Below are 26,220 nucleotides of genomic sequence, written 5' to 3' on the forward strand. Positions count from 1 at the left end.
AATGATAAAAATGTCTGTGTAGGATCTAACACATAAATGTGATTCTGTGTTGAAAGCTTCTGAAACTGAATTGACATCACATTTGTTAATTTTCTCGTTATATACCTAGCGCCACAGTAGCTGTGGTTAGCAGGGAAACGAACATTTACAGACCAGAAGATTATAGTTGCCGAAGGATAAACTGGATTTGACTTCATTAGTGCACAAATGATAAGTTTGTGAGGAGTTATTATAGCATTAATCAACTTGATGGATTGGAAATATGACAGAACTGAAGCAGCGTGTAATATTAGTGCCTATTATTCTACAAATTATGTCTTCACCTACATTCATAAGGCAAGAGTCATTGCTGTACATTAAAGATGTTTCTCTTCTTGTGGAGGGATATGACATCCCTTTAGTGATTCCTCCTCCTCTCTTCCCCCAGCTAGGTTCTGGTCTCCCTTAGCTGCATGTTTTCACCTTACAACTAATCGAAGGTGGCTTGGGAGCTGATACATGAATTTAGATTGCACCTTATGAGCCCGGGCCTCTCATGTAGCAGTGTGTATTTAAACTTCTTGCTCCGTCAGAAAAAAATAATTAATACTCTAAATGTCTTGGTAGAAAGAGTGTGAGTAGAAGGTGGAAGGTATGAGACAGGTAGTGAGTGGGTATTGAATTTTTTAATTTCCAGAGGATCGCACAGGCTTTGTGTGTACCCCTGGTATTCTGGAACACAATCTGCTGCATGCAATTCTGAATGCATGCTGCAGAATTATGAGTAATAATATGTGAATCTGAATGTGAATCTGATTGTTTTAAAACCCAGTCTGTACAGTGATAGCAAAATCAGTTCTCTTATGTGGTCTGTGTACAAAGGACCGAAGGCCTCAGTTGAAGGCTCGTGAGCATGTGTCTATCTTGTCCAAACACATTCAGGATTCTGACCTCCCTCTGGAGACTGTCAGATGCCAAGTGCAGGGGATATTATTCATATCATTTTCTTAGAACTGCTGAAATTTGGAGATTAAGGTGTACTAATAACAAAGGCTGAGATTTTTGTGTGTCTGTTTGTCCTCATTTCATTTACTTTTCCAAAGACATGTACTAGTATACAACTCAACTGTGAATAAGTGAATGCAAAGATTTTAAATACACTTGTCCTTTCTTTCCCTCAAGTTGGCATGTGCTCCTATATACTGAGACCGTGGGATAAAGACTTCATATCATGACTAATGAAATTAGGGTCAACAGATGTGGTTCATGAAAATCTGTATGTGATCAGTAGCACGTGGAAGGGAAATTTAAGCCGATAAGGACAAGCAAGTTATAAAAAAAATTAAAATCTACATGCGTTTCAGTTTATAGCATGGATATGGCATACCTTAGCAATGGTGTAGTTTTGAATTCTGCATGCCAAGAAGCTGTTACATATGTACATGTACCTCCACGGCTGCATATGTGCCAGGGTCAGACTGAAATTAGTGTTTGAATTTCTTAAAATATACCTAGCTCTTTTGTTGGAAAATGAAAAATTCCCTTGATTTTTGTGGGCCTGAAATATTTCAGCCATGGGCTTGTGTGGCCACTTCCAGTTTGGGCCAGAATCCAAGAGTTTTAGATATAAATCTGACATTTCAGTCTGAAGAGGGTCAGGCAAAAATTTTCAGTCGAAGTGGGCTCATGCAATTTGGAGTTCTCTGTACTGTTTTGGGCATGTAAAAAGGATGTTTTCCCTGGTTGGCTGGAGTATTTACGAGATCAGTGTACCTTCATGACTTAGTAACTTCTGTAAATGTGTCAGAGTCTGGCACTGGTAAGTTTGCTAGAGTATAGTAATAACATCCTTAATTTCCTCATTCCATTTGCTCTTGCAAGACTTCAGTGGACCTGAAGAAATATATATTAGATAAATTATTTTAAACAGTTAAGGCTGTAGTACCGCAGATTCTATCTTAGTCTCTTTTTATTTAAAGAAGTAAATGTACTTCCACCACAAAAATTTTTACTCCAGGGCAAAACTTTAATGGAGGGGTGTAAAACCAATAACTGCTACAATAAAACATAAAACATTTTTTCATGACACTTAAATGTGATTAATTGCTTTCTCATGCCCATACTAGTATAGCTCTGTGCCTTAATGTTAGAGGCAGTGACCTTTGCAAAACTGTATACAGTATTACAAGCTTTACAGTTCTGTATGACTTCCATAAAAGTTAATACTTCATGAGTATCCAAAAAGAATGATAGCTAGATAATTGTGCATTTTTTTTCTTTGCATTCTAAGGGTGAAGACACAAAGAATGACCTTCTGAAGCCAGTGGTGTATTTGTTTGAACCATGCATAGCTATTTATTTATTGACATCATTGCTTTAAAAAAAATCATGTGACTAGAGCATTAATTTTGTTTACAAGTAGTTAGTTTGGTTAGAATGCAAGGTTTGAATTGGTATTTAAAAATAGATTTTTAATCAGACATTAACAAGGAATGTAATGGAGACAAAACAATGTGATGACCTGTTATCTTAATGCTACTATTAACAGTAAATCAGTACTGATTATTATTTTTGCCTTCCCATAAATTCGAGGGGTGTATGATTGATTAAGTGCAGTGGTTCTCAACTGGAAGATGTGATTGTCTTATTTCCTTTTTTTTTTTTAACAACTGTTCAACTGTTTTGAACAACTGATGATGCAGTTTTTTTAATGTATATTGACATTCCTATTTTAGGGTTGACCAGTACATCATTTATAGCAATAGGTAGTCCCAGTCATCCTGGTGGGTAGGTTTGACATGTCTGAGTACCTGGTGCTGTGGGTATTCTATAGGACCAGTGAGGACACAACTTTAAAAGGCAAAAAGTTTTTCCATTTCCTCAAAGCATTCTTCACACTGGGTTTGGAGGTTTGTGCCTCCCTGTTCTGTGTCTTGTTCTGTTCTTTCCAGAATTCTTTGTTTAATACCTTAATAAATAGTTGCTGTTGAGAGTGGCCAGAGTTCTGATGGGAATGTGCACAAGGATGTCTTTATGGTGGAGGGAAAATAGCTGCTTTAGCTGCTTGAGAATTACAAGGCCATTCTGTAAGGTAGCTTGAATTTTAGATTTTCTTGCAACTTTAAATTTTGGGACTTAGTTTTCTGCTCTGTGTTGTCCCCCTGGGAGCAAGAGAAGTATGGGGGAAGAGAGTGACAATGGGATGTTTTTAGGGCAGGCTAAATCTTGCATCAGCATCTTTGAAGTTTGAGCTCCTGCTCTAGGTAATGTTTGTGTTCAGTTAGCATCTGCAAGTGCATTGTTGTTTGGCTTGCTTAATTAATTCCTTTTCTTTCCACAGCCGCAGAGCCTTGGCCTGAAAATGCTGCGTTGTATCAGCAACTGAAGGGTGGGTACACTGGTTTTTGAAATTAATGATTACTTTATTTTTAGAAAACACATTAAATATGCACTAAGATAATTAACTGCAAGGAAGCACAGAAACTGTTAAAAGAGTCCTTTGTGTTGTTTGTCTGGTCAGAGGTTTTAGCTACGCTTGCATCTGCCAATATAAACCAGCTATTCATGGCCTATAAGGTCCTTGCTTTATTATTGACTCATTATATTGGCTGCTGTAGGCAGTGTAAAATGATGTGGTTGCAGGCACAGTTGGCAGATTTACTGCACCAATAGCTGAGGCAGCAGATTTTTGAAGTCTTGTGGTAAAGTGGGCTCTCAGTAAAAAGGAACTGTTAAAATGTATAGGCTAGGATGGTTCAGGCTCCCTTTAGCAGCTCTTCATATATCATCAGATCACATTATGGCCCCCATTTGGGGCTCAGCAGCCTGCTACAGTTGTCAGAAGACTGCAAAGTAATGAAGACTAATAGGTAGCAGCCCTAGTCTTCTAAGCATGGAATTTTTATTGCAGTGAACTTGTCATCTTTCTTTTGTGTGACAGACCTAGACACAGTGTGCAATATTAACTGCAAGCCGCTTTTATAGGTTTCTGAATGCTTTTACTTTTTAGCCAGAGGAGTTATGAAGATGCGGTTTTATTTAACTTTGATTAGGAGGAGAGTAATTGGCATAAAACTCAAGCATTTGGTTTTTAGTTGTGAGCATTTTTTTATTGTACATTGGTGGTAATGTATGATAAATGCAATTGCATTTGCAGGAGAAATATTCCTGGTATTCTTTTTTATCTTTCTTTTTTTTAATATTCATATCACAGGTTTTCTAGTCCGGCTGCATAATAATTATATATGCGCTTCTTGTTCTATGCATAGGAAATGCAACCCAGAATGACTTACAGTTACAGGTCAGTAGCTAAATGGGCACTGTTTTTGTAATGGTGTTTTTTTGTTTTTTTCTTTCAACAGAGGAACAAATTTTGCTTTCTGATAATGCATCTTCCCTTGCTGTTCAGGTAAACTGTCATCTTTTCTAAACTAAAGATGCTAATTCCATTTTATTTTTTGAATGATTATTCAGCTAAAGTAACTGTATTTAGCTAAATGAATAATTTAAGATTTATTTCTGTCAAAATCAATGACTTATTTCCTGTATCTGATGTGCTTTATTGTCTTTGAAGTGCCAGAGCCTAAAGGACATGGAGATTTTGAGAATCCTATACAGAGTGCTGCTGCTTGTACTTGTATTTATATTGGTCTGTTTCTACAATGTCTGCTTGTCTACCTACTCTGGGAACTGTGCATGGTTTCCATCTTTTGTCACTTGGTATGCTACTTTGTCTTACAACATCTTGCATGATGCTTGCTGATTATTTAATTCTTAAGGCTAATACTGCCCCAGACTTGAGGCGTATTTGCTTCATGCTGTGGGCATCAGATCTCTAGATGTGTCTGATAGGTTTTCTCAATTTTGTCATGTATACAGAGTTGAGATCCAATGTGGTTTTTAGAAATAGTCCATATAATTGACAAACTTGCATCTCTAATTGACTTAAAAGCACCTCTGTGGCTGTGAAGTCTGTGTAAACCCCATTAACCTGTTAGGTTTAGTAAACCCAAATCTCAAGGGGATGTTTTCCCCATTAGTAGAGAGGGCCTGACTGTCAGAAGTGGTGGTGAGCAGGATGTCTGTAACGTTCCTGTCCTTTGCAGCAGCTTTGCTGCTGCTGTGCATAGTAGGGAGTTGCACGGTTCCTCTGCTGCTGGCTTTTTGTGTGTGGTCTAACTCAGAGAAGCTAGAGCAAGCAGTCTTTAAGGACTATCCAAAAACGTCACATCTCATTTAGCCAGAGTGGGACACTTGGAGACTCCAAGTGACATTACCAGTAAGCAGGTTAGGATCATTTGATCATGGTAACTACTTCCAGGATCTCTAACTTTTTTCCTTCCAGTCTGGCAATCTAGGAAATACCTCTAAGACTAAATTCTGTCACAGCAAGATGATCCTTTTATCCTTTGCTAGAAAGAGGAGTCATCTTTGATACACCAAATAAATGGGGCCGTGCTTGTTTGTTTGGGCAGTGTGTTTTGTATCATGCTTCACAGTAATGCAAATAAGTGTTTTTGTTACTCACTTGATCTTGGTGTTCCTTTTTACTCCAGCAACTGGGTTTTTTTTGTGTTTCTCATGATTTTTTTTTTACCATACCATAACAATACCTGTAGGTGTGGCTTGTATTTAAAACACACAAAAGGGAAGCAACAACATAACCCTAAAATTTCCTTTTCTAATGCATCATTTTGCTTTACTGTTTCCAGTCCGTTGTTATCCTACACATGTCACTTAGATGATAAATTAACTATAATATATTAAAAATGCTTGTTTTTCTTCAATATTCTCTAGCTGGACAGCTGATAGTAGCCATGACTATAAATATGGCTCTGGTAGATATCTGATCTTAAACTTTATAGAACAATTTTGCATTGGGGAATCATATCTATTTTGAAGAATCTGTGTAACATGGTTGTGACTGCAAAAGAATAGCTATCCTTGGTGTCTTTGCTCCATTTTTAAATAATACTAGGATCTGTAGTTATGTATTACTAGCTTAGTGATCAGAAAGCTTTAAATATACTGGTGTGTTTTGCATAAGGAAATTGCTGAGTTCCTCTGTTTTAAAGTATACTTCTTATTCTGATGAGAGCCTTTTTATCTTTTTACTGGATATCTTTTTGCTGGTGAGTTTTTCTTTTGGGGTGGGTGGAGGTGGGGTATGTTCTTTTCCTGAGGAAGAAATGGGAATGGGGGATATGAGGAGAAATAGTATCTGGTATCTGGGACTTTTTTTCCCACTATTGCAGTTCCTTTTTCCCCTGTTACTAATTTGGGGCACATGAATATCACCAGAGCAGATACATAGCTTGTTCATGGCATGTTGAGCTTCAATGTGGTGAAAATGCATCCGAATTTTGAGACCCTATGATCAAAAGAGCAGCCGCCAATCAGATCTTTAAGGAACATGGTTCACAACAAGATGCTAGATGCTAAATGTGCTGCAACTGGTCTTTCAGATCTTCCTCAAAATCTCCTTGCAGCACCTCTTTATAATGCTGCCCTGGGATAGCTGTTGGAGGACATGTATGCAGGTAGCTACATATAAAATAAAGAATAAAATCCAGTGCCATGGTAAGTAATTAGAGTAAAAGTTGACTGTTTTAAAATTGATGACCTTGCAATATGGATGGCATCTTATATACCTCTTGTCAACAGAGCAGATCAAACAGACAGCAGAGCAAGTTACTCTCAGTCTAGGTGTAACAGACTGTTGCAGGTATTTTGTTTGAATTAATAAGTAGTGTGGGCTGCAGATTGAACATAGGAAGTTGGTTGAGCCTTGCTGTTTTAATGATGATCTGACTTATGGCTTCTCATTGTGCAATGAAAGTTGGACTTCTGACTACAGCTACATGTCTGATAAGAGAGGGGAGGACAGAGTCTTCTGGGAATTACTAAGTGACTGTGGTGGTGCCTTCAATAGTAAAAACCAACCAAGTCAACAAGAAAAAAATCCCTCTCATCTTTTGGAACTTCTCTGCAGATTCTGGTAGATTTTTTGTTACTGTTATTTGTGTTTGTTTTTTAACTCCTCCCCATTGTTCTTGGAAACAGGCTAAATTAATTAATTTGTCTTTTAGTGGGTTCAGATTCTTTATATTTGATGAAAATGCAATATAACTTCAGATGAGCTAGTGGATTGTCTCGGTACATCTTGGTGTTTGCACTCCTTGTTTGTTAACTTAAAGTAGTGTGTTATACAGTCCTGTTGAAAGTGAAGCCTGTTTGATCGTAGGCTGCAAAATGTTGATATTGAATGAAGTTTTATTTTCACTGCAAATGAATTAAAATCAAGGGAAAATACTGATCAGTAATGATTATCCAGCTATGGGAAAGAGAATGTTGTACGTAGAGTGAAGGTGCTGTTCTTGTGAGATATTCAGTCCTCTTCCCATTAAAGTTAATGAAAACACATATACCTCCTGGGTATCATGATTCACGGTTAAAACCATTCTCCTGTTATTTATTGTACAGCTTCCATTATACAGCATTCCTGCTTATCAGTCTTATCATAGTAAAAAAAGCCACCAAAACCCAGAAGTGAATACACAACTATATTTCATTAACAAAACAACTCCACAACTTCAAGGAGGGGAAAAATGGAGTTTTAAATGGATTAAAACTGAATTACCATAGGGGAGTATATTTCAGTCTGAAACAGAGAGCCTGTCTGGGCCCTGTTTCCCTGTTGGTGCCTGATACAGGTAAAGCGTTTTTGTTTAGTGCCTGGGTGGAAGTTGTGTGGCTGAGTAGGAGGGAGGGGGTTAATACAGCTGTGCTGTGCCAGGCCTCTTACCTCAAATGGCAGCACAGCATCTCTCTGAACTGTTCCAACTTGTCAGGCGGAGGAATGTGGTTGTTGAGACGGCCTCTGTTATTACAGGTTCTTCTGAAATCTTTATGCAGGTAGTCACAGAGTCTTGCTTAAAAGGCTGTCTAAAATGTTCAGAATTGTGGAAATTCTCCTAGCTATCCTGAGGTTATAGAGCCTGCAGCTCATTATGTTAAGATATGTATTAATTGCTTGTGCAATTGATGTCCTTGTAAATGGTCTTAATATATTCCAGGAAAGTGCATTTAAAATTGCCTGTTCTTAGTCCTGAATGACAGAAGGATGTTTGGGCAATTTAAAATTGTGTTACATAGACCAACTGCTTATTTACTTCAACAAGTAATCAAATGAATGTGTAAATCATGCATGATTAATTGCCCTCGACAGATCTGTGAATTTTTTTGTGTGTGTGTGTGTGTATGAATTGTGGTTTGGTTTTTCTCTAGACAAAACATTAGCAGAAATTTGAACTTGTTGCTGAGGCTTGAACAAAGGCTTAGTACTGAAATGAAAATCTGACAATATCTTCTTTTTTAAAGAGAATAAAAGCTGGAATTCTTCATGATGAGAAATGCAGTATCAACATAATCAATCTAGCAGCATTGCGTTGTAGCTGAAAATATGCTTAAATCTCAAGCCATACAGGTACTGTTTCTGAGTGAAACATCTTTCATATAGTTCTAAGATGAAATTACCCCTGAATGAATAGCATCTTCATTTATCTTCAAAACCTTTGTGCTACCAGTGAATCTACTCTTTCCGCATTCTACAACAAGAATTACATTATACCATTAGAGCAGTGTTGTGCTGCAGTGTAAAATAGATTGTTTTGGAGAATGAACGTGGCTTTGCTATAAATTACGTTCACAGGTACAAAGGAATTTGTAATTTTGTTTAAAATAGTCACAAATATAATTAAGCTCTTAATTTATGTTAAACTACAAATGTGGCCATTACCATAACTGGATTAGGAATTTAACCTGTCACTCAAAGAATGATACTGAACAGTTTTCATTTATAACCTTAGACACACTATTTCAGTTAACAGGGTCTGCAGCTGTTTGATATGAAAACTGAATTATTCTGTATATTCATGGTTTTTAATTTTAAAATGTGTTCCTACAATAAAGTAGAGAATAACTCTTTAGTTGTCATCGCATACTGTCCTTTGTATGCTTATGAAATAATGTAAAAACGAAACCAGGAAACTCCTTTCACTCTTTCTTCACCACAGTATTGTGTGAGTGCTTTTAGAAGTGCTGCTGAATAAGAGATGGCTAGGAATGGCTTGTTCTTTATTAAAATGTAATCATGAATAGATCTTCTTCAAATGAAGCCTGGAGTATGCCATCTGAAAATAGTGTTCCTCATGTGGGGACATAAGTTGTGAACTATTTGAGTCTTGGCATAAGTAATTTCATTCTTGCCTCTGATCTCAGAAACTGCAATCTGGATATGATTTACATTAAGTTGTAACTCATTTTTAATGAGTATATGTGTTTGCTCATCTGTGTTATTCTGAGAGGGGATTGGAGGGGAAGAGGAGAGTGTTCTGATGGAGCTCTGACAGGGTGATTCGCTGCCTGATTTGTGTTATGTTTCCAACTGTTGGTGTCCAAACAGCCCTTCCTTAGCTGGGGAGGGCAAAGAGGAAAGGAGAGCAAGAGTAAAAAGGGCACCTAAAACAATTTACTGTAGAAATAAATACAGGACTCCTCCCTCCCTTCTCTTATTCCTTCCCATTGTATTTCATGCACAGTCATTTTCCATCCTTGTCATCATAGGAAGACACAATAGCATCCCTTTCTTGTGTTGTTTCAAGGGCCGCACTAGCAGCGGAGATGAAAATGTCAGTTGTGTGAGAAGGGGAGGGTGGGGTGAGTTGGCCTGTGGCTGGCTGTGGGTTCTGGGCTTTGGGCTTTGGAACTGTGCTAAAGCAGCACAAAGGTGATTGCTCTGATTATTTTTTTAGATAATTGAAATCCAACATACTACCTACATCTTGAATTTGAAATTGGGCAGGCTGTAAGAAAACAAAACAAGCCTTAAGTTGACTGTGTCCTTTAAGCAATGCTGTTGGTGTAAATGTACTCTGCAATTCTGTGACAGGAGGTGTCACTTGCCATGATTGAAATGAATGATAGGCATAAGATTGTTGATTAATTTTATAACAAGTGTCTCTTCAAAGCTTCCTATCAGCCCTTTTCACATAGTTGCTGATACTTCATTCTCTCACAGCAAAAATATGAACTGACTTGGTCTGTGCTGATGTTGAAAACAGAGTGGCTCATGCTGCTTCCTGGGAGGAGAAGGCAGTGCAACGCAAACCGTAGTGCTGTAGTGTGGATCAATTTGCAGTAGAGCTAGAAAGCACCGATAGGCTTCCCCATGCCTTTTCTTCAATTTGTTGTCTTCTCTCCCACATGACTTCTTCCTAGTCTATAACAGTAATATCGGGAGGGCAGGGAAGGAAAGGCATAATTTATCTAGTGGCACCTTTTTTCCTGCCTCTCTGTTTCTACTTGTGGATTTATAGCAACTTTCCACCTCCCTGTCTACAGCAAGGTCTCCCATTAAAAACAAGGTACACAGAGGCAGTAGCAACTTTGTAGACTTGGTGCTTTCAGTCTGGAAGAAGAGAGGGAGCATTGCTGAAAATATATTGTTCACATTTCTCCCTTCCCTTCCCAGGTGCCGGAAGAGTAGGTGCTGCTACAGGTAGAGAAGCAGGAAGAGCATGAGAGGGGAGGCTGTTAGTCTGCAGGGAAGAGAAGCAGATAGCACATGTGGGAGAGAAGCTGACAGACCCTATTAAGCTGAATCTTTATTTTTTGAATGCCTTTGTCTGTTTTGCACATTAACCTCATCCAAAGAAAAGACACACTTTGTTCCAGAAACAATTTAGAGAAAAGTGTTTGTAGCAGACATTATATTCAACCTAAGTTACTAAACTGGATGTTAGTTTTCCAGGTGTCTGCTTTGATCATTGACCAATGCCAATACTGCACAAGAAATCAGGCCCCTGTTTTTAAAATTACAGAAATGCAAATAGTTAGTGGAACATATGGATAAAGGAAGTGCTCCTGCTGATGCCAGGGGAATAAACTTCTTCCCAATCTGAGATTTCATTACCCTTGTTTTATGCTGCATTAACTACTATGAGCCATGAAATTACTCATTCCTTTTAAAAGGCTGAGCGTTTTGGTTTGATGTCCTTCAGTTGTAGTCAATTCTGTACATTTATGCTTGAATGAAGTTTCCTTTATTTGTGTAAAGTCTGTTAGGCAGTCATCTCTTGATTTTCTGTAACATTAGCAACGGGAAATAAGAATGTTATCCTGTCTCTTCATGAATTCATCCAACTAGTTTACTCTTTGGATAGGTGTTAAGTATGAAGAAAAAAATTATCCGTTCCATCAGGAATTCAGTTCTCCTTTCCTTGCTTAGAGTTTGTTTGGAAGAGTGTTTTCAAAGTATCAATAAACATTTTCAGTGAACATCTTTACAGTTATTCTTGACAGGAAACTTTACATGTAGTAACGTGTACCAGTTTTACTACAGACATGAGAGCTGTTTTGCCGCCCCCGCCCCACCCCCACCCCTATTCTGAGGAACTGCAAATGCTGTAGTATTATGGCAATTATTGCATGAGAATCCGAGGTGCTGGAGGAGATCCAGGTTCTGGCCTACAGTAGTCACCCTGTTCATTCTGTGCTAGTACTTTTTTTTTTTTTCAAAGGAGAAAAGAGCAGGAAATATAATGCTGTTCTTTGGAATTGCAAGCATCTTTGCAAAACTATGACAGGCTGTGCTCAGTTAAGTGTCTTGTTTCTAGTTTTGCTGTTACTGCTTTGCTTACCATTTTCAGGTGAATTTTTGCAGGAGCTAGATTAATTGGCTTATGTTTCACTTGGAATTCAGTTGGCCCCTTTCAGTCCCTTTTTAAGTTGATCGGCCAAATTTATGGTGTTAACAATAATCTCTGATGTACTAGAATAAGCCTGGACCCTTGATCTTTCAGATTGCTCAGCTTTTGATGCTGTGTCTTTGAAAGGGTGTTGATATCTTCATAAATCTCAGCAGAACTGCACTGGGGTGGTTTCAGCCTTCAATCTCTCGCCCTTCACTCCAAAAGCACTCAGAGGAGCTGAGATCACTCCCATTTGTTGATAGTTTCTCTCATAAGAAAAGCAAGGGTTTACTTGCTTGTTCAAATATTCAGTGCTCTGAGCTGGAATAATCAGTGTTCTACTACATCTTTTATCAGAGTTGGAAGTCAAGGCAGTCCGATGCCATCTGCACAGCAGATGTGCTGGTTCTTGACATTCTACATGAGTGGTCAAAAAGGGAACAAATCCTCCCTTGATCACTGGGCTAAAGCATTAAATGAGATAAAGACTCACAAAAATTGCTGCTTTGTCCTATATTGTCTCTGTAGGATTTCTTTGATCTGTGCCAATCTCAACTATTTTGGTAATAGCTCATGCCACTTACTGTCTAACATCAGTTATTTTCTAAAATCTAATTTATCTGGTTGAGTGCATCAGAAAAAGAATTTTCTGGCAGTGGATATTTGTAAGAATGCATTGTTCATGATCCTTGTCCATCTCTTTTTCTAAAAGAAACCATAATTTCCATAAATATGAAATGCATTCACTGTGCTCAAAAAGTCAAAAACACCTGTGTTGTTAATAATTTCCAAAGCCTGTCAGTTACATCAGTGAAAGAATGTAAGTACTCTCATAGCAATGCAAATTGTAAGGCTGACTTCTTAGGCTCAGCTTTCATAGTCTGGGATAATACTGTCTCCTTTTATCAGTTGACGTGTATTTTTTAGTCAACTTGAAGGCTATCCAGTGGACAATGCATTAGTTTAAACTGAAGCAAGAAATGGATACTGATCTACTTTTCTAGGTAACGATTAGTTCAGCAGTGTAGATCCAGTAAGGATTAAACTTCTTTCATATTGTGGAGCTTTCCTTCATTTTCCTGCAGAACAATATATAAGGAGCACTTAAAATTTAATAGGTCATGCTTTGGATACAAATTACAGCTCAATGTATTGGTCTTTTAATTCCCTGGGTTTACATCTTTTTAAAGATATAACAGCAGTTTTAAATATTTTTTTTATTTTTAGGTTTATTGCATGGCATTAAATGATTTTTGTCTTCAACTCTTTCACTGTTCAGTTTTCTCTTGGTTTTGTGCTTCGTTTCTATTTATCTGCTAATCTTAAAGTCAATGGTAAATATAGACAAAGGTGAAGTGGAATAGTTGTTGGCACGTGAGTACGGAAGGGGGTTTTTGGCACAGGCATTGTAAGGCTACTGGAGAGGCAGCTCCACTGGTCAGTGTTTCTGAACCTCACAGCAGGACTGCTGGGATGAATGCAGAACTGGGTGGATTTGCCCAGTTTTAATCCTGAATCACTCTTCGGTTTCTCACGCTCAGTCCTGGTCTCCCATCTATGAAGCGTTCTTCAGAACTTAAGATGACTATTCCAAGGAAGTTTTCTTAGGTTTTTTGGTTTGGTGTTTAGGGTCTTAAAATTTTTTTTTTCCAGATTTTTTTTAACCTCACTGAGGGTAGACTGACTTATTTCTAAGCTTATTAGAATCTGCAGTATATTATGCAGAGTAGCAAATGTTTTTATTTAGTTTGTTCCCACATTAGATGTCAATTCTAGTTCAGCCTCCTCTCTCCTCTTTCCTTTATGAAATGCAAAAAAGGCATGTGGATGCAGTGTGTTTGCATTTCTGTGATATCAAAATGGCAATGTATTCTCAATCCTCTTTGCACTAGGCCAGAGACTGAGGTTGAATTTTCCTGCCGAATGTAATAGAGGTCAATATTCCTTGGTCTGTGGATGTTTATTGAGAAGGAGAGAGAGAAAGGTCAGGTTCAGATTTTTGATGGAAACTCGGCTGAACTCTTCACATTGAAAAGATTTTATTTATAGTTTAGCCTCTATGCTGAGGACTTTTTCAGTCACAAACTGTGGTTTTGGTAGAAACCTTGTACTGTGTAGGAGCCAGTGTAGAATATGATGTACAGTAGGCAATAATTTGCTGAAGCAGCTCATGTAACCAAAGTATTCTGTGCCAGTGAGTCTCCCTTTTGACACACTGATACGAAAAAGTAAAAATAGTTTTTTTGCTTAAATGTGTCTCTGCACTTAAAAGCTTTTCAGTTATTCGTGTGTTGCCCTAACTCCAGTGCAGTTCAAACTTTTTTTCTTCTGAACTTGCAGTGAGAATAGTACATGGCAGTTACAAAATTAATCTCTGGTTTAATGCAGAATTGCAGAGTTAATATAGTGCCTTACTGTGAAAGAAATTCATTTGGGAAGCCTACACCAAATGAAGCCACTTATTTTTGAGATGAAATTCAACAGCTAAGGATTAAGTAGTGTGGTAGAAGTTTACTCCTCTCCTCCCAGCCAAAGTTGAAGTTCTTTGGAGCTGTTGTTTGGTGCCATCAGCTCCACTGCAGCAAAGTAGTGTTGAGATGATGCTGTTAGCTACTGGTAGAGATTTCAGAAGAACAATGACTGTGTACCAGCTGAGTTAGAGTGCATGTTTTTGGTGGGTTAGATCGTCTCCAACAATGTCGTAGGAGCATGTATTTAATTTAAACCAAAGTCTCTGTGTTCTTGTTTCTTAACTATTTCCAAAGAAGTTGCATTTGAAGCCCCAGTTTGGGCAGAGTCATGCTGCCTATAATAGTAGCTGGAACAGCCTGGACATTGCCAGGTCCTGCAGAGCCAGCAGGCAAAGGAGAAGAGATCTAGGACTGAGACAGACCAGTGCATTAAATTCCTGTTTAAGAATTAAATGTTAGTCCTTTGGGTATTCCTGCTGTTGGCATGGAGTTTGGGATGCTAAGACAGCAAGAGCCTCAATTTTTGGTGGACTCTGATGGGCGCACAGAATTAGAAAGTGGGGTGATGTCAAATGTGGCCCGTACCTTGTATTTTCTTTGGGTGATAGTTGCACCCTTAAGCAGTAATAGAGATTCTAGTTAGGTTGAAGCACTCTAGAGACCAGATTATTGCTAAATAGTGAGGACCTGCAGTATTTGGCTTATGTTGACCATGACTGGTACCCTCTATATATATATCTGTCTCTCTGTCTGCATGTATATGTGTATTGACTCCCAAGCAGTGCTTTAAGTTAGAGTTAGGCTGAGGAAGTCAGAAGATGTAGAACCCCAGGTTTCTGGTGGGTTTTGCAGAGCCTCTGCAGTTCTGAGGCGGGCTCTTGTCAGCTGTAATCAATGCCTTGGGTAGCAGTCTGTGACTATAGTTCCTTGCTTAAATTGGGATTTGGATAATTATGTCATTTAAACCTGCAAGAGCCAAATGTCATAATGGACTGTGCAGTTCTTGGTTTTGGTTGGAAAAGGACCAAAACTTTTGGCTTTTTTTCCCTGGATTGGGTTAGAATTTGGGAATAAAGGACTTGAAGAGTGCAGGAGATGAGAGGGGCTGTTTGGGGTGTTTTTGTTTGCTTGATGGATACTATAGAAGCCAGAAAGTTAGGAACAGGGCTGATGCCAGTGTTAGTCCATGCCTTATGGTCACATTTAGTGCAGAGGTGAGCAATCTCAAGGTTAAAGTTTAGGTTACTTTGATGTCTATGATTAGGATCTGAGTATCTAAAGCTGTGAGAGTGCAGCTTACTGCCAGATCCTGCAGCCTGAAGAACTAGGAGGAGGCTCATGTAGAAAGTGCTGTGTCGCAGCAGCATTTTTCTTCATGGCGTAGGCTTCTTTCTGTAGCCTTTTATCACCTCAACCCACTGTGGATAAATAGGTATAATTTTGGAATCTGGAATTGTGACCTGTCATTATTGCAAAGACAAAATGAACGATAGGACTTAGCTGAATTGTGAGAGACTCTAGAGATTAAGAGTTACCTTATTTGCCATGTTCTGTCCAAATTGCAAGTATTTTTCTTGGTATTTTGTTACTTCAATGGAAACACACTAAAGATTTTGTGGTGATGGCAGGTGCTGACAAAAATCAGTATCCTCCTGAGAATGCTTTGAATCTAAGGTTCTAGATAGAAACAGTAAATTGACCAGTTATGTTCTCCATGATTCACGTAAATTAAAGATGATAAATACTTTCTTCCAAAGCAGACTTGTGCTCTGACAGTATCATAGAGCAAAACTTCTGGCAGCTATTGTAAATATAATGTGGGAAGGTGCTACACGTGTTTTTCAGGTTACACAATGTGAACTTGATTAGCCAGCTTTAGCCAGAACCAGTAAGTACTGTGATTTTTCAGGAGGGGTAAAATGTAATTTTGTACAGCCACAGCATTAATTGTGTCTGTCAGATACTGCTGCTTTGCTCATCTTGGAAAAATGGTAAAAACAGATGAAACTTCATTGGAAGAATTTCAGTCAATGACTGGATGATAAACAGTTGTCTAAGGAAGTTAAAACCCCCCTGTTTTTCTTTCACCTACCCTTCTTTCTTCCTAAAAAGCAATATGCAAGGAGCTGTACTTCATAAGCGTGTGCTGGGAACTAGCTAAAACATAGTCAAATGGATTGAGAAGAACGTGTGTGTTTGTCACTGGTGTATTAATGCTTTTAAATGTGACGCTTTGTTTCCAGGCCTTCCTGCAAATGTGTAATCTGCCAATCCGGGTGGTTTGCAGGGCAAATGCCGAGTACATGTCCCCATCTGGTAAGTGTGGCCTTCATTTAGATTACTATGTTATACCTCCATTTTGATACCATGGCAACTACGTCTTGTCTTGCTGATAACAGTCGGTCAGTGCTACCATGTGTGGGTTACCTTTCCCCCCTCCTCTCCAGTGCAGTTTCTTCTCTGCAAGCAATTAAAACAGTCAAATGCAAAGTAATGATGGCACAATGTGTAACTGTGCCTGTGAATGCAGTCCCTTTATAAAGCATTCAGACAGTTCATAATGCCTGGTAGAAACCTTCTCTCAGATGCCTGAGCGTGGTTGTGTCCTGAAGCAGAAAGAGGTTTCTAAAAGTGGCTTTATTCTTCATCCAGGGAATATTCCAGTGAATGCTGTTATATTTTCCCATTGCTGAGGTCAGACAGCACAAGGAGTATCTTTTGTTACCCTGTCTGGGAGATGATTGCCAGGATGTTGATAGAGGAGACTGAAGGGTCCATTGTCGCTTTTAAGGGTGATGGGCAATTTTAAATCTTTCTCTGATCCGTGAGACTGTCTGGAAAAAAATCCAAACCCACCACCAACAAATTAAGTATTAGAAAGGTAGAGAGCCTACCTTTTGCTGGAGATGTCAGGTTGCATAAAAACGTCCAGAGGTTGGCTTCAGAAGGTTGCCTGAAAATCAGAGAATTGCTGAATGCAAGGTGCAAAAGTGTCAATCCTCTCACTCTGTCCTAGATTTTTATTGTGTGAGGAGTACTTATTTACCGATTACCTGGCCCTGGCTGATGACTGCCACATGGAAGTGCTTGTCAGTATATGTTTGCCAGCTGTATGGGTTCTGCTGCTGCTACTGATATTTTGGTCAAAGCAGTGGAATTTTTAAAAAAGCAGTTGCTTGGCAGCAGTGAAAAAAAAGCAAAATATGGAGGTGTCTAAATTACTCCTTAGTAAATAAAGGTAGCTTTGAAAGGCTGAATCCATGAACAGAGGAGCATCCTGCATGTGCAGGAGTAGGACTGGTGACAGTTGCACACTCTTGCTTCTCTGCCATTTGCACCCCATGTCCACATGCTGGCATCCGACGTTGTAATTTGGGTCTGAACACTTAATTCTGCTGAAAACGAGGGCGACAAGAGGGAAAATGATACTGCTTCGATTTGAAATGTAGGTAGAAATACATGTATTCTTTTTGCCATTACTCCTGGAGTATTTATTTTTATTCACTTGCCCCATTTCATTTCTTTATATTGGTTCTGTTAATGATAATTCAGACAAGGTTTTCATTTGTTCCCTTCTTCCTCCCCACCACCCTCTGTCTCACAGCAACAGCAGACAAAGATCTGCATCTCATCGTTTTGGAGGGAAGGTTATTTATCTCATAAGTTGTTGTAATGACAAAACCCATTCGAGGGAGTCAAAAGTATGATACCAAAGGATTGTCTTGGTGTGTGAAGTACAGTCTGACTGAAACCACTGAATTCTGCAGCAGAGAGGTCTGTGTTTCATTCTGCAACATGCAGCATGTGGACGCTGGTGAAGCCTTTATTGGTGTGATGCACTTCATTTATTACCCTTTGGCTGTTTGAGCCAGTGAGAAGTGAATCTCATGATAAAAACCACGGCTGAATCTGCTGTTTGCATGAATAGTGTTAGAGCCAGGATGAAAAGTAGGGGTTTTTGTGTTTCAGTGGAAAGGGCGAATGTATTGCTGATAACATATTTGGAGTCACACAGGTACTGATCTTGCTCTTTGAGCTGTCTAACAAGAGCAGTTTGCCCACAGCAAGAGGTGGGAAGGTAAAAGGGTGCTGTGCTCCCCTGCACTGGGCAGGCTCATTTACTGCCTTTGGGCTTGAGGATATTTTCAGTAATACAAAACATCCATAATTTATCTCAATTTTATGGATTATTTCAATCGTGTAAATAATCCCCAAAGATTTAGTCTTAAATATAAGGTTGACGTTTGTCAGTTGCACTTAGATGAAGAGTTGCAGGACAAGCAACCTGGCTGGAACCTTCCTGGCAGGAGCCCTCAGCTTCGCATGTTGAGAGCTGGGAAAAGGGGCATAAGGCAACTCCTGCTGTGCTTCATGGCTTGTTGTGTGTAACAGGGCTTCCTCCTTCTATCTCTGCCTGCCTTAAATGTTTGGCTCAGTTCTGCATGTAGGAAAAGTTACCAAGCAGAGAAGGTGGTGTGTACAGACTCGGGAGCCCTTCATACCCCCACAAGTTCCACCAGTGACACAGTCATTTCCCAGTCTCCTTTTGAGGACTGGCCTTGCTCCATGCTGGACCCTCAGGGCTCAGCTTCTAGAAGAGAGTGTTGAGCCTTACTAGTATTAAGCTTTAACCCCATTTTGTTTCTGTGATGAAGCAGCTCCTTCCCCCTCCCAGCCCCCCAGATAGTGAAGCTTTGGGTCTCATACAGTGAACTTCTTCCTGACCCCAGGGCCATAGGGGCTCAAAAATGCCAGGTCACAACTAGAGAGTGGAGACGGGGGCAGCCAACAGGAGCTGGCTGGCCCAGTCATTGGAATCTGAAGGACCAGAGGAAGGAGAGTCAAGACCCTGCCTTGCTGAACGTGTGTTTGTGCTTCTCCCTGCTTGCTTTCCTGGGCACAGTGCCACATCTCCTGTCATACTTTCAGCAGCCCTTTCCCTGCCAGTGGGTTAGAAGGGAGGGTGGGAACGCATTGTGTTGTAAAACTAGCCAAGGGCTCTGTCTGCTTTCCTGGGATTTTCCAGCTGTACTCCAGAGAAACACTGAATTAAGTCTTTCCAGCAAAGCAAAATCCATTATTAAAATACAAGTCAATTGATCTCACTTGATAACTTTGAAATATACAGTTGTAAATACTTCATGCAGAGGAGGTTCAGGAGGAGGAAGGTATTTGTTATTACAAATGTTTGCTAGGTGAGCTGTATATGTTAGAGCTTTATCTGTGCTGATTTGAAAAAAAACACTAATGTTCAGGTATACCTGGAATATTTAATTGCTTTGAAAATTGTAAATAATGTTTTACAGGTATAAAAAGCTCTTACTAAAATACATTTCTCATTTTACAGGCAAAGTACCCTTTATTCATGTGGGAAATCAAGTAGTATCAGAACTTGGGCCCATAGTCCAGTTTGTAAAAGCCAAGGTAATAGTACATTGTTTTCATCAGTTAGTGAATAGCATGTTAATCCTGATTAGCATTGTGCTGATTTGGTGTGCTCTTCTGGAATGTTACTTAATTTGTTAAAACAGTATAGAAATCTAGTGCTGTTTTAAAAGGAAGATATCCTGGAATAGGAGTTTGTTGAGATGGAAATGTTTTTCTGTGTCATTTACTCAAATTCTGGAAGTAAATTCTATGCAGGATAGTTGCATATCAGTGCCAGTTTCTGAGACTGCTTTTCTACATGCCCTGTCTCTGGACCTCAGAGCTCTTAAACCCAGACCTGAGTGGTTTAAGTCCTCGAGTGTCAGATACAGTTCAAATTTGCCTTTTCTCCCCTCCCTGCCCCCCCTGTTAAAAAATACTGTCTTTTCACTGAGCAGTTGATAAAGCTGTATCACAGATGTAAATTTGTGTTTACTTCTTGCCATAGAGATATATTAACCAGGAGGCTGTGTGCTCAAACTGTGTTCATCTATAACTGATAATAGTCTACACTTCTTGTTATGTTATGTTACAATGGTCTCTATTTCTAAAGGATACTGTATGTAAAAATTGCATATATAATTTGTTATTGAACTGTGTAAGAGATCAGGATCTGAGCCAAAGCTTACTGACTTCAGAGGTCCTTGGGTCAGGCATTGCTGAATATTCCAATATCCTTCCTTACATGTGTGTCTTTTTTTTTTTTCTCTTTTCCCCATTAGGGCCATTCTCTCAGTGATGGGTTGGATGAAGTCCAAAAAGCTGAGATGAAAGCCTACATGGAATTAGTCAATAATATGCTCTTGACAGCAGAGGTACAGCAAACCATAGTAACTCCACACACTTACATAAGTGACTATAGGCAAGAAAGCTTTAGGATTTTTCCCTATATTGGAAATGCTGCATATTCTTAGAATAGGTTGACAACTTTTGAGGTGAAAGGAGGCAGAAATAAATTCTCTGTACCCTGTGGACTGCTTGCTAAAGTGTTCCTGTAGACACAAGCCACATGTATGATTCCCTTTGCCTTGCTGAAGTGTGTCATGTAGCTGGAGAAGTAACCTTCTGGAAGATGCCAGTGGTTCCTGGGATCCTGCCCCAGCCCACAGCTGGCCATCACTACCCCACTACCACCTTCCACAGTGCGCGTGCTTCACGCACCTAGTGGGAGGCTGAGATCCTCTGCGGTTCGTCTTCGTGGCTGGTTAAGGTGACGCAGTCCCAGTGTGGGAGTGGTGTTGGAAATGCTGGCGAGCTGCAGGTGGCTGAGGAGCTGCGGGCTGGTAACCGGGGCTCTGAGTTGTGTTCTGTGTGGGCAACACGAGTGGGTCTTCGGTCTCGGCTTGGTCCTGGTGCTGGTGAAGTAACAACTAGCAACTGGGCTTTTGCCTTCCAGTTTTAATTTCCTTTCTACATTCAGAGGTCTAACAGAAGGAATGAAATGGAAATGTAATCTAATATAGAAAAGAAAATTCTGTGACTGAGAAATTATTGTCTCTGCATTCTCCTTTATTTGGAAGTTTTAGTAAGTGTTCTTTCTGTTCCTAGCTCTATCTCCAATGGTGTGATGATGTTACAGTAGAGGAGGTGAGTGGTTCTGCAGCATTTATCATAATTAAAATTTAATGAGAAAACACTTTTGCTCACAGTTGCAAGTCCCTACTCATAAATGAAACATTGAGGTTTATACCATTAATGTTACAGACTTTTCACTTTAATTTCATTTCACTTGCATATACATTTTAGGGAAGTTATGTCATTACTGGAGGTAGCTGACTGCAGAATAGATATGGGTTTTGTATGTGTTTCTGAAGTAGTAGTTTTAAATGGTTATGCTGCAAACTGTAAATTCCGCGCAAATAATTACAGCATATCACGCAATTCCCTTTTTCTTTTACAGCTCCCTTTCTAATAGAAATATTTCAATATTGGCTATTTTGTGCGTAGAGATATCTGTATTTTCTTATATGATAACACAGTACCTTTTTGTTTCTAAACAAAGATTACGCACCCAAGGTATGGCTCCCCTTACCCATGGCCTCTTAACCGCATTTTGTCCTATCAGAAGCAGTGGGAGGTAAGGCGAAAGATGAAAGCCATTGGATGGGCTGGAAAGACGCTTGAACAGGTCAGTATGAAAAGGGAAGCTTATTTCTTTACTCTGTTCTATTTTTCTTTTTCTTTTTTTTTTTTTTTTAAAAAAAAGGCTTTGAAGAGTAACACTTTCTTCAAACAGATGTAAAAATATATTCTGTACTTAAGACGTTATCTGGAGTCAGATATTTGCTTCTGCATCAATAAATCTTAAATTATGTGCAACCCCATGGGGTGAGAGGAAATATGTTTTACCATGAGTGTACATCTCTACTGATGTTAGTTTAGGCCATAGTCCTGAAAATAGGTTGTAAGTTACGGCCCCTAGTTCCTGTATGGCGTTAATAGGCATGTGTTGCAAGACTGCAGCTTCCCTTGTCAGAGGTCTTAAGAACAAACAAACAAAAAAAGTGAAGCAGTTTTAAGGTATAAGTTAGTAACTTTCATTAAGCTAAGTTATAAATTTTATGGGAAGCACTTACTCAGAATTGCCTTACATCAAATGTTAGCTTAAGTAAGACTTCGCTACCTGCCTACTGTGTAGGTTTAACTGTCTTTAACAGCTTTGGTGTTCCAACACTGTATGTTCCTTGTTCCCACCATGAGTGCGAATAGAGTAAGTAGGTTGTTTTCTGCAGTGTTGGTTATTTCCTGATAACATGGATCTTTTATCTCTTGTGTGTTTTGATAGGTGCTTGAAGATGTAGATCAGTGTTGTCAGGCTCTCTCCCAGAGATTAGGAACACAACCATATTTCTTCAATAAGCAGTAAGTTACTATTTCCTGAAATATTACATCCAGGAATGTGAGATACAGATACATATATCCACATACGTACATACATACATGTGTGTGCATATATATATGAAAACTTTTTATTTTAATGCTACATGATTAGTTGCGGAAATACAAATGTGTGACTGGAATATAAATAGGAAATTTCAGAATTAAGTAATTGAAGGTTTTAAAAGGAAAGTTTCTGTAAGTTTTTTGTTGTTTTTTTGTTTCTGTTTATGATTTAGTTTTACTCCTGCTTGTCTTCTCTAGTCTACCACAACTTACTTAGGCTACAAATGTACAACTTCATACAGTTAGTTTCTTATTAAAAATGGTGCATTTAAAGCTTTATTTGTGTTTCTTAGGTAACATTTCCTACTAGGTACAGGGAGTGAATGTATGTCATGCTGTTCTGACCAGGACAGCTTGTTTTGCTTTGCTTAACAGCAGGAGCAGATCTGACTGAACTGAATTAGCATGAGGGTGCCTGTGAGTTGCAAGAACTGGGGGAGAAGCTAGCCTTGTATCAACAAGGGATCAGTTGCAAAGATATAACTAAGATTCACGTTCCCAGGAGAAAAAGGAAACAACCTGGCCTTTGTGGATGTCCTCTGCTTTCACCAGTTTCTTCCAATTGCAAATCACTTTTTTTTTTCCCTCTCCAATAATTCACTATTTTTGAAGCATTATGGATTTAAATAACATCACATTAGCTCTCTCTTGTCTCCTGTGCATAGACCAGACTAGAAATGCTCAAGACTTCAGTTAACTACATCTGGACAGGGAAATGTCTTCAATGCAGCACGTGGTGTTGGTTACTTTTCTGCATGTGTCTTTGCATAAATACGCATTATAGAAGACAAGTTAGAATTGCATCTTCTCAAATCAGTCTTAAACATAGCAGGTGTCTGAAATATTACTAAGAAAATATGTGGTTTTAGTCCAGTATTTTTCAGTCTGTGACTTCTGGGAATCTGTAGGAGATAAATAAGAAAAGCAGCCTGTTGCTGACAGATACAAGTGTCCACATCTCCACTGGAGAGTTCTTAGTGATCCACAAATAGAAAGGCAAAAAAATAATCAGGTAGAAAGCCCTCATGATGCTTACCTTGAACACTAGTAAAGAAGGACTTTTAAATTATTAATATATTTGAAAAAATAAATTTATTTGCACATGGGCTACCTATATATAAAAGTCCAAGATGACAATTCAGAAGGTTTGTACCTAAGATAAGGTAGGACTGAAAACATTCAGTAGACCACTGTTTCCCAAAGTACATGTTTTCTTTTGTGTAGTCTCCTTTCAAAAGAGATGTTTCCAGTTGCTGTCACCCTGAAGCTCCTTTTCCTATTGGTCGAATAGTTCCTCACTGCTGAAAAGCACAGAAAGGGAATAGGGGTTGTATGCTCTGCCCCCCCCCCCCTAAAAATTTTCTTTGTGAGATAATAGCTGAAGGGTTTTTTTCTTTTTCCTTTGCACATGTGTGTGTGTGTGTATGTATATATATATATATATATATATAAAAAGACTTAATAAGCATTTGCCCTTGTTCAGAACGAAGAGGTGGAGCATGGTGTGACAGTGGATCAGTAACTCTGTCCAATCTAAGAAGTGTTACTTCCACATTTCTGAGCTACTAGAAGCAACAGATGTCATACTGAGAACTAGCAGTATGCTTATATACTGTATACACAGTTTTAATGCATTTGGGAAGTTCAGTGTTGCCCGATTTCTTCCAAATTCTTAAACTGCGTAGTTAACTAAAAGTTAGTCAGAACAGCAAGGTTTTATTGATCAGGGCTTGCCTTCCAAAATATCTGTTCTTTTTTCTGTTTGCTTTTACAGACCAACTGAATTAGATGCTCTGGTATTTGGACATCTGTTCACAATCCTTACTACTCAATTAACCACTGATGAACTCTCTGAAAAAGTGAAAAACTACAGTAACCTTACAGCCTTTTGTCGGCGAATAGAGCAGCAGTACTTTGAGGGTCATGATAAAGACAGCTCCACAACTGTTGCAGCCCGATCTGCTAAGAGGTCCTTACTGAGATAAGCATGTTGTGTGGTGGCTGGGGTGGATTGCATTTCAGTTTTGGGTTTTGTTGTTCAGTTAATTGATTTCTGAGGATGAAAATGTGTGTTAGCTTACTGAAGCTGCCAAATCATTCTGGAGCAAGAAAAAACTCTAAATGCAGTTTTGCGTTGTAGAATATCCTGTGTGCATTTAACCTGAAATGACTGTATGGGCACTTCCATTTTCATAGCCTGTATGCCCCTTGCTCTGAAGTGACCTTAGAAAAATATTGTATCTGTATTAAAAAAATAAAATACTTGGAAAAAAAGTTTCTCTTTGATCTTTCTAAATGCCTTACTAAGATTTAGGTCTATGTAAATGTCTGTGTAGTTAATGAGTGGCATTCTGTTGGCAGGACACCTGGAAGACAGTTGTATGATAAAGTAATTAGAATTTGTAAGCTAGGAATGGAAGGACTCATTAGAGATCTTAAGTTTGCCTGCCTCAGCCAAATTTCATTCAGAAATTGGGTGACAGCAATGTCTTGAAGCCTTGCAGCACACAAATGATGTCATTTTATTCAGTCAGCTTTTACTTTATGTCAGAGTAGCTCCTGGCAGTCATTACTACTTATCCGTGTCCCGCCTCTGCTTTTATTTCTTGTTCACTGTTGGTTTTTAGATTTACACTTTTTATTTCTTCCTAAAATTTCCCAGTTTTAATCCTTAGCTTGTCTTGCACTTTAAGAAATGAATTTGCTAGGTAAGTGTCTGTGTCACTGTTTCCCCTTCCAGTATGTTAATGTTGCTTCTGAACTTTGATGTACTTGCTGAGGTGGGTCGTGTAGCAAAAGGACTTAGTATGAGCCTGTGTCTGGCATGCCTTGGTCCTTCTGCCTCTCTATTATCCTATGGCACAATAACAGCAGTAAACAAAGAAATACTGTAGTGCTCCAAAAGCCCTGGCAATGTGGAACTTTTCAAGGGAGAGTTCTTGTGTGTTGGCAAGGACTTGATGTGTCTAGTATTTCTTCCAATGCACTAAATGGCCCCACTCTGTTCTGCTTTGTCAGTTGTACTTGACACTTCCTAAAGCACCAACAACCCCTGGAATGTGTTGATGACAAAAACAGTTCCTGGGCACTTGGGAAGTCCTGGGCAAAACTGGGAACCAGATCAGGCTGTTTGACTAGTTGGAACCATTGTGTTTTCTTAGTCACAAGTCTGTATTCCGTACTATACTCCTCAGTGTCAGAATACTTAATGACTCAAGCTTGTTATGCAATGGTCATGAGATTTTTGGCTGCCATTTCCTTCTCTCTTAAAAACTGAACAGAATGCAGCTGTGTACCTTGGACTGGACACGTCTCCCTTGGCTCTGTGGCTGATGAACCACTATTGCTTATTCATTCCTACTGTGGAATTCAGCAGTAATAATTTTCCATTCAGCTTGACTGGAAATTAGTGCTGAATTCATACTGACTGCTTTTTGATACAGGAGTCTTACTGGAGTCAAATCCATGTAAGTGTAAATGTGTGAGGGGGTCTTGACCTTTTATCAAGTCACTCTTGCCAGGAGAGGAAAATTGCCATTGTCCTGCATTTCAGTCTTAAAATTTCGCATGTGTATGTTGAATATCTTTTCAAACTAAAAGCCATGAGCTCCTGACTGCTTAGTGACAATTTCTGCTATCAAAGGGGTCAG

At 39.1% G+C, this 26,220-nt stretch overlaps 1 protein-coding gene across 2 annotated transcripts in view; it reads left to right on the forward strand.

Moving 5' to 3' along the window:
* The window catches only part of MTX2 (metaxin 2), a 35,620-nt gene extending 10,784 nt beyond the window's left edge, over positions 1–24,836 (forward strand). Inside the window, exons 2-10 of one of the 2 annotated variants that reach the window (XM_074910553.1) lie at positions 3,320–3,367; positions 4,341–4,387; positions 16,444–16,516; positions 19,548–19,624; positions 20,350–20,442; positions 21,176–21,214; positions 21,630–21,755; positions 22,413–22,489; positions 24,345–24,836. In XM_074910553.1, the coding sequence (XP_074766654.1) occupies positions 3,320–3,367; positions 4,341–4,387; positions 16,444–16,516; positions 19,548–19,624; positions 20,350–20,442; positions 21,176–21,214; positions 21,630–21,755; positions 22,413–22,489; positions 24,345–24,555 (791 nt within the window). In that variant the 3' untranslated portion in view covers positions 24,556–24,836. The remainder of the gene's footprint in view (positions 1–3,319; positions 3,368–4,340; positions 4,388–16,443; positions 16,517–19,547; positions 19,625–20,349; positions 20,443–21,175; positions 21,215–21,629; positions 21,756–22,412; positions 22,490–24,344) is intronic. The other variant, XM_074910554.1, reaches the window with a different exon arrangement.
* The last annotated feature ends 1,384 nt before the right edge of the window (positions 24,837–26,220 follow it).

This window comes from Athene noctua, chromosome 7 (genome assembly GCF_965140245.1).
Source record: "Athene noctua chromosome 7, bAthNoc1.hap1.1, whole genome shotgun sequence".
NCBI classification, from domain to species: domain Eukaryota; kingdom Metazoa; phylum Chordata; class Aves; order Strigiformes; family Strigidae; genus Athene; species Athene noctua.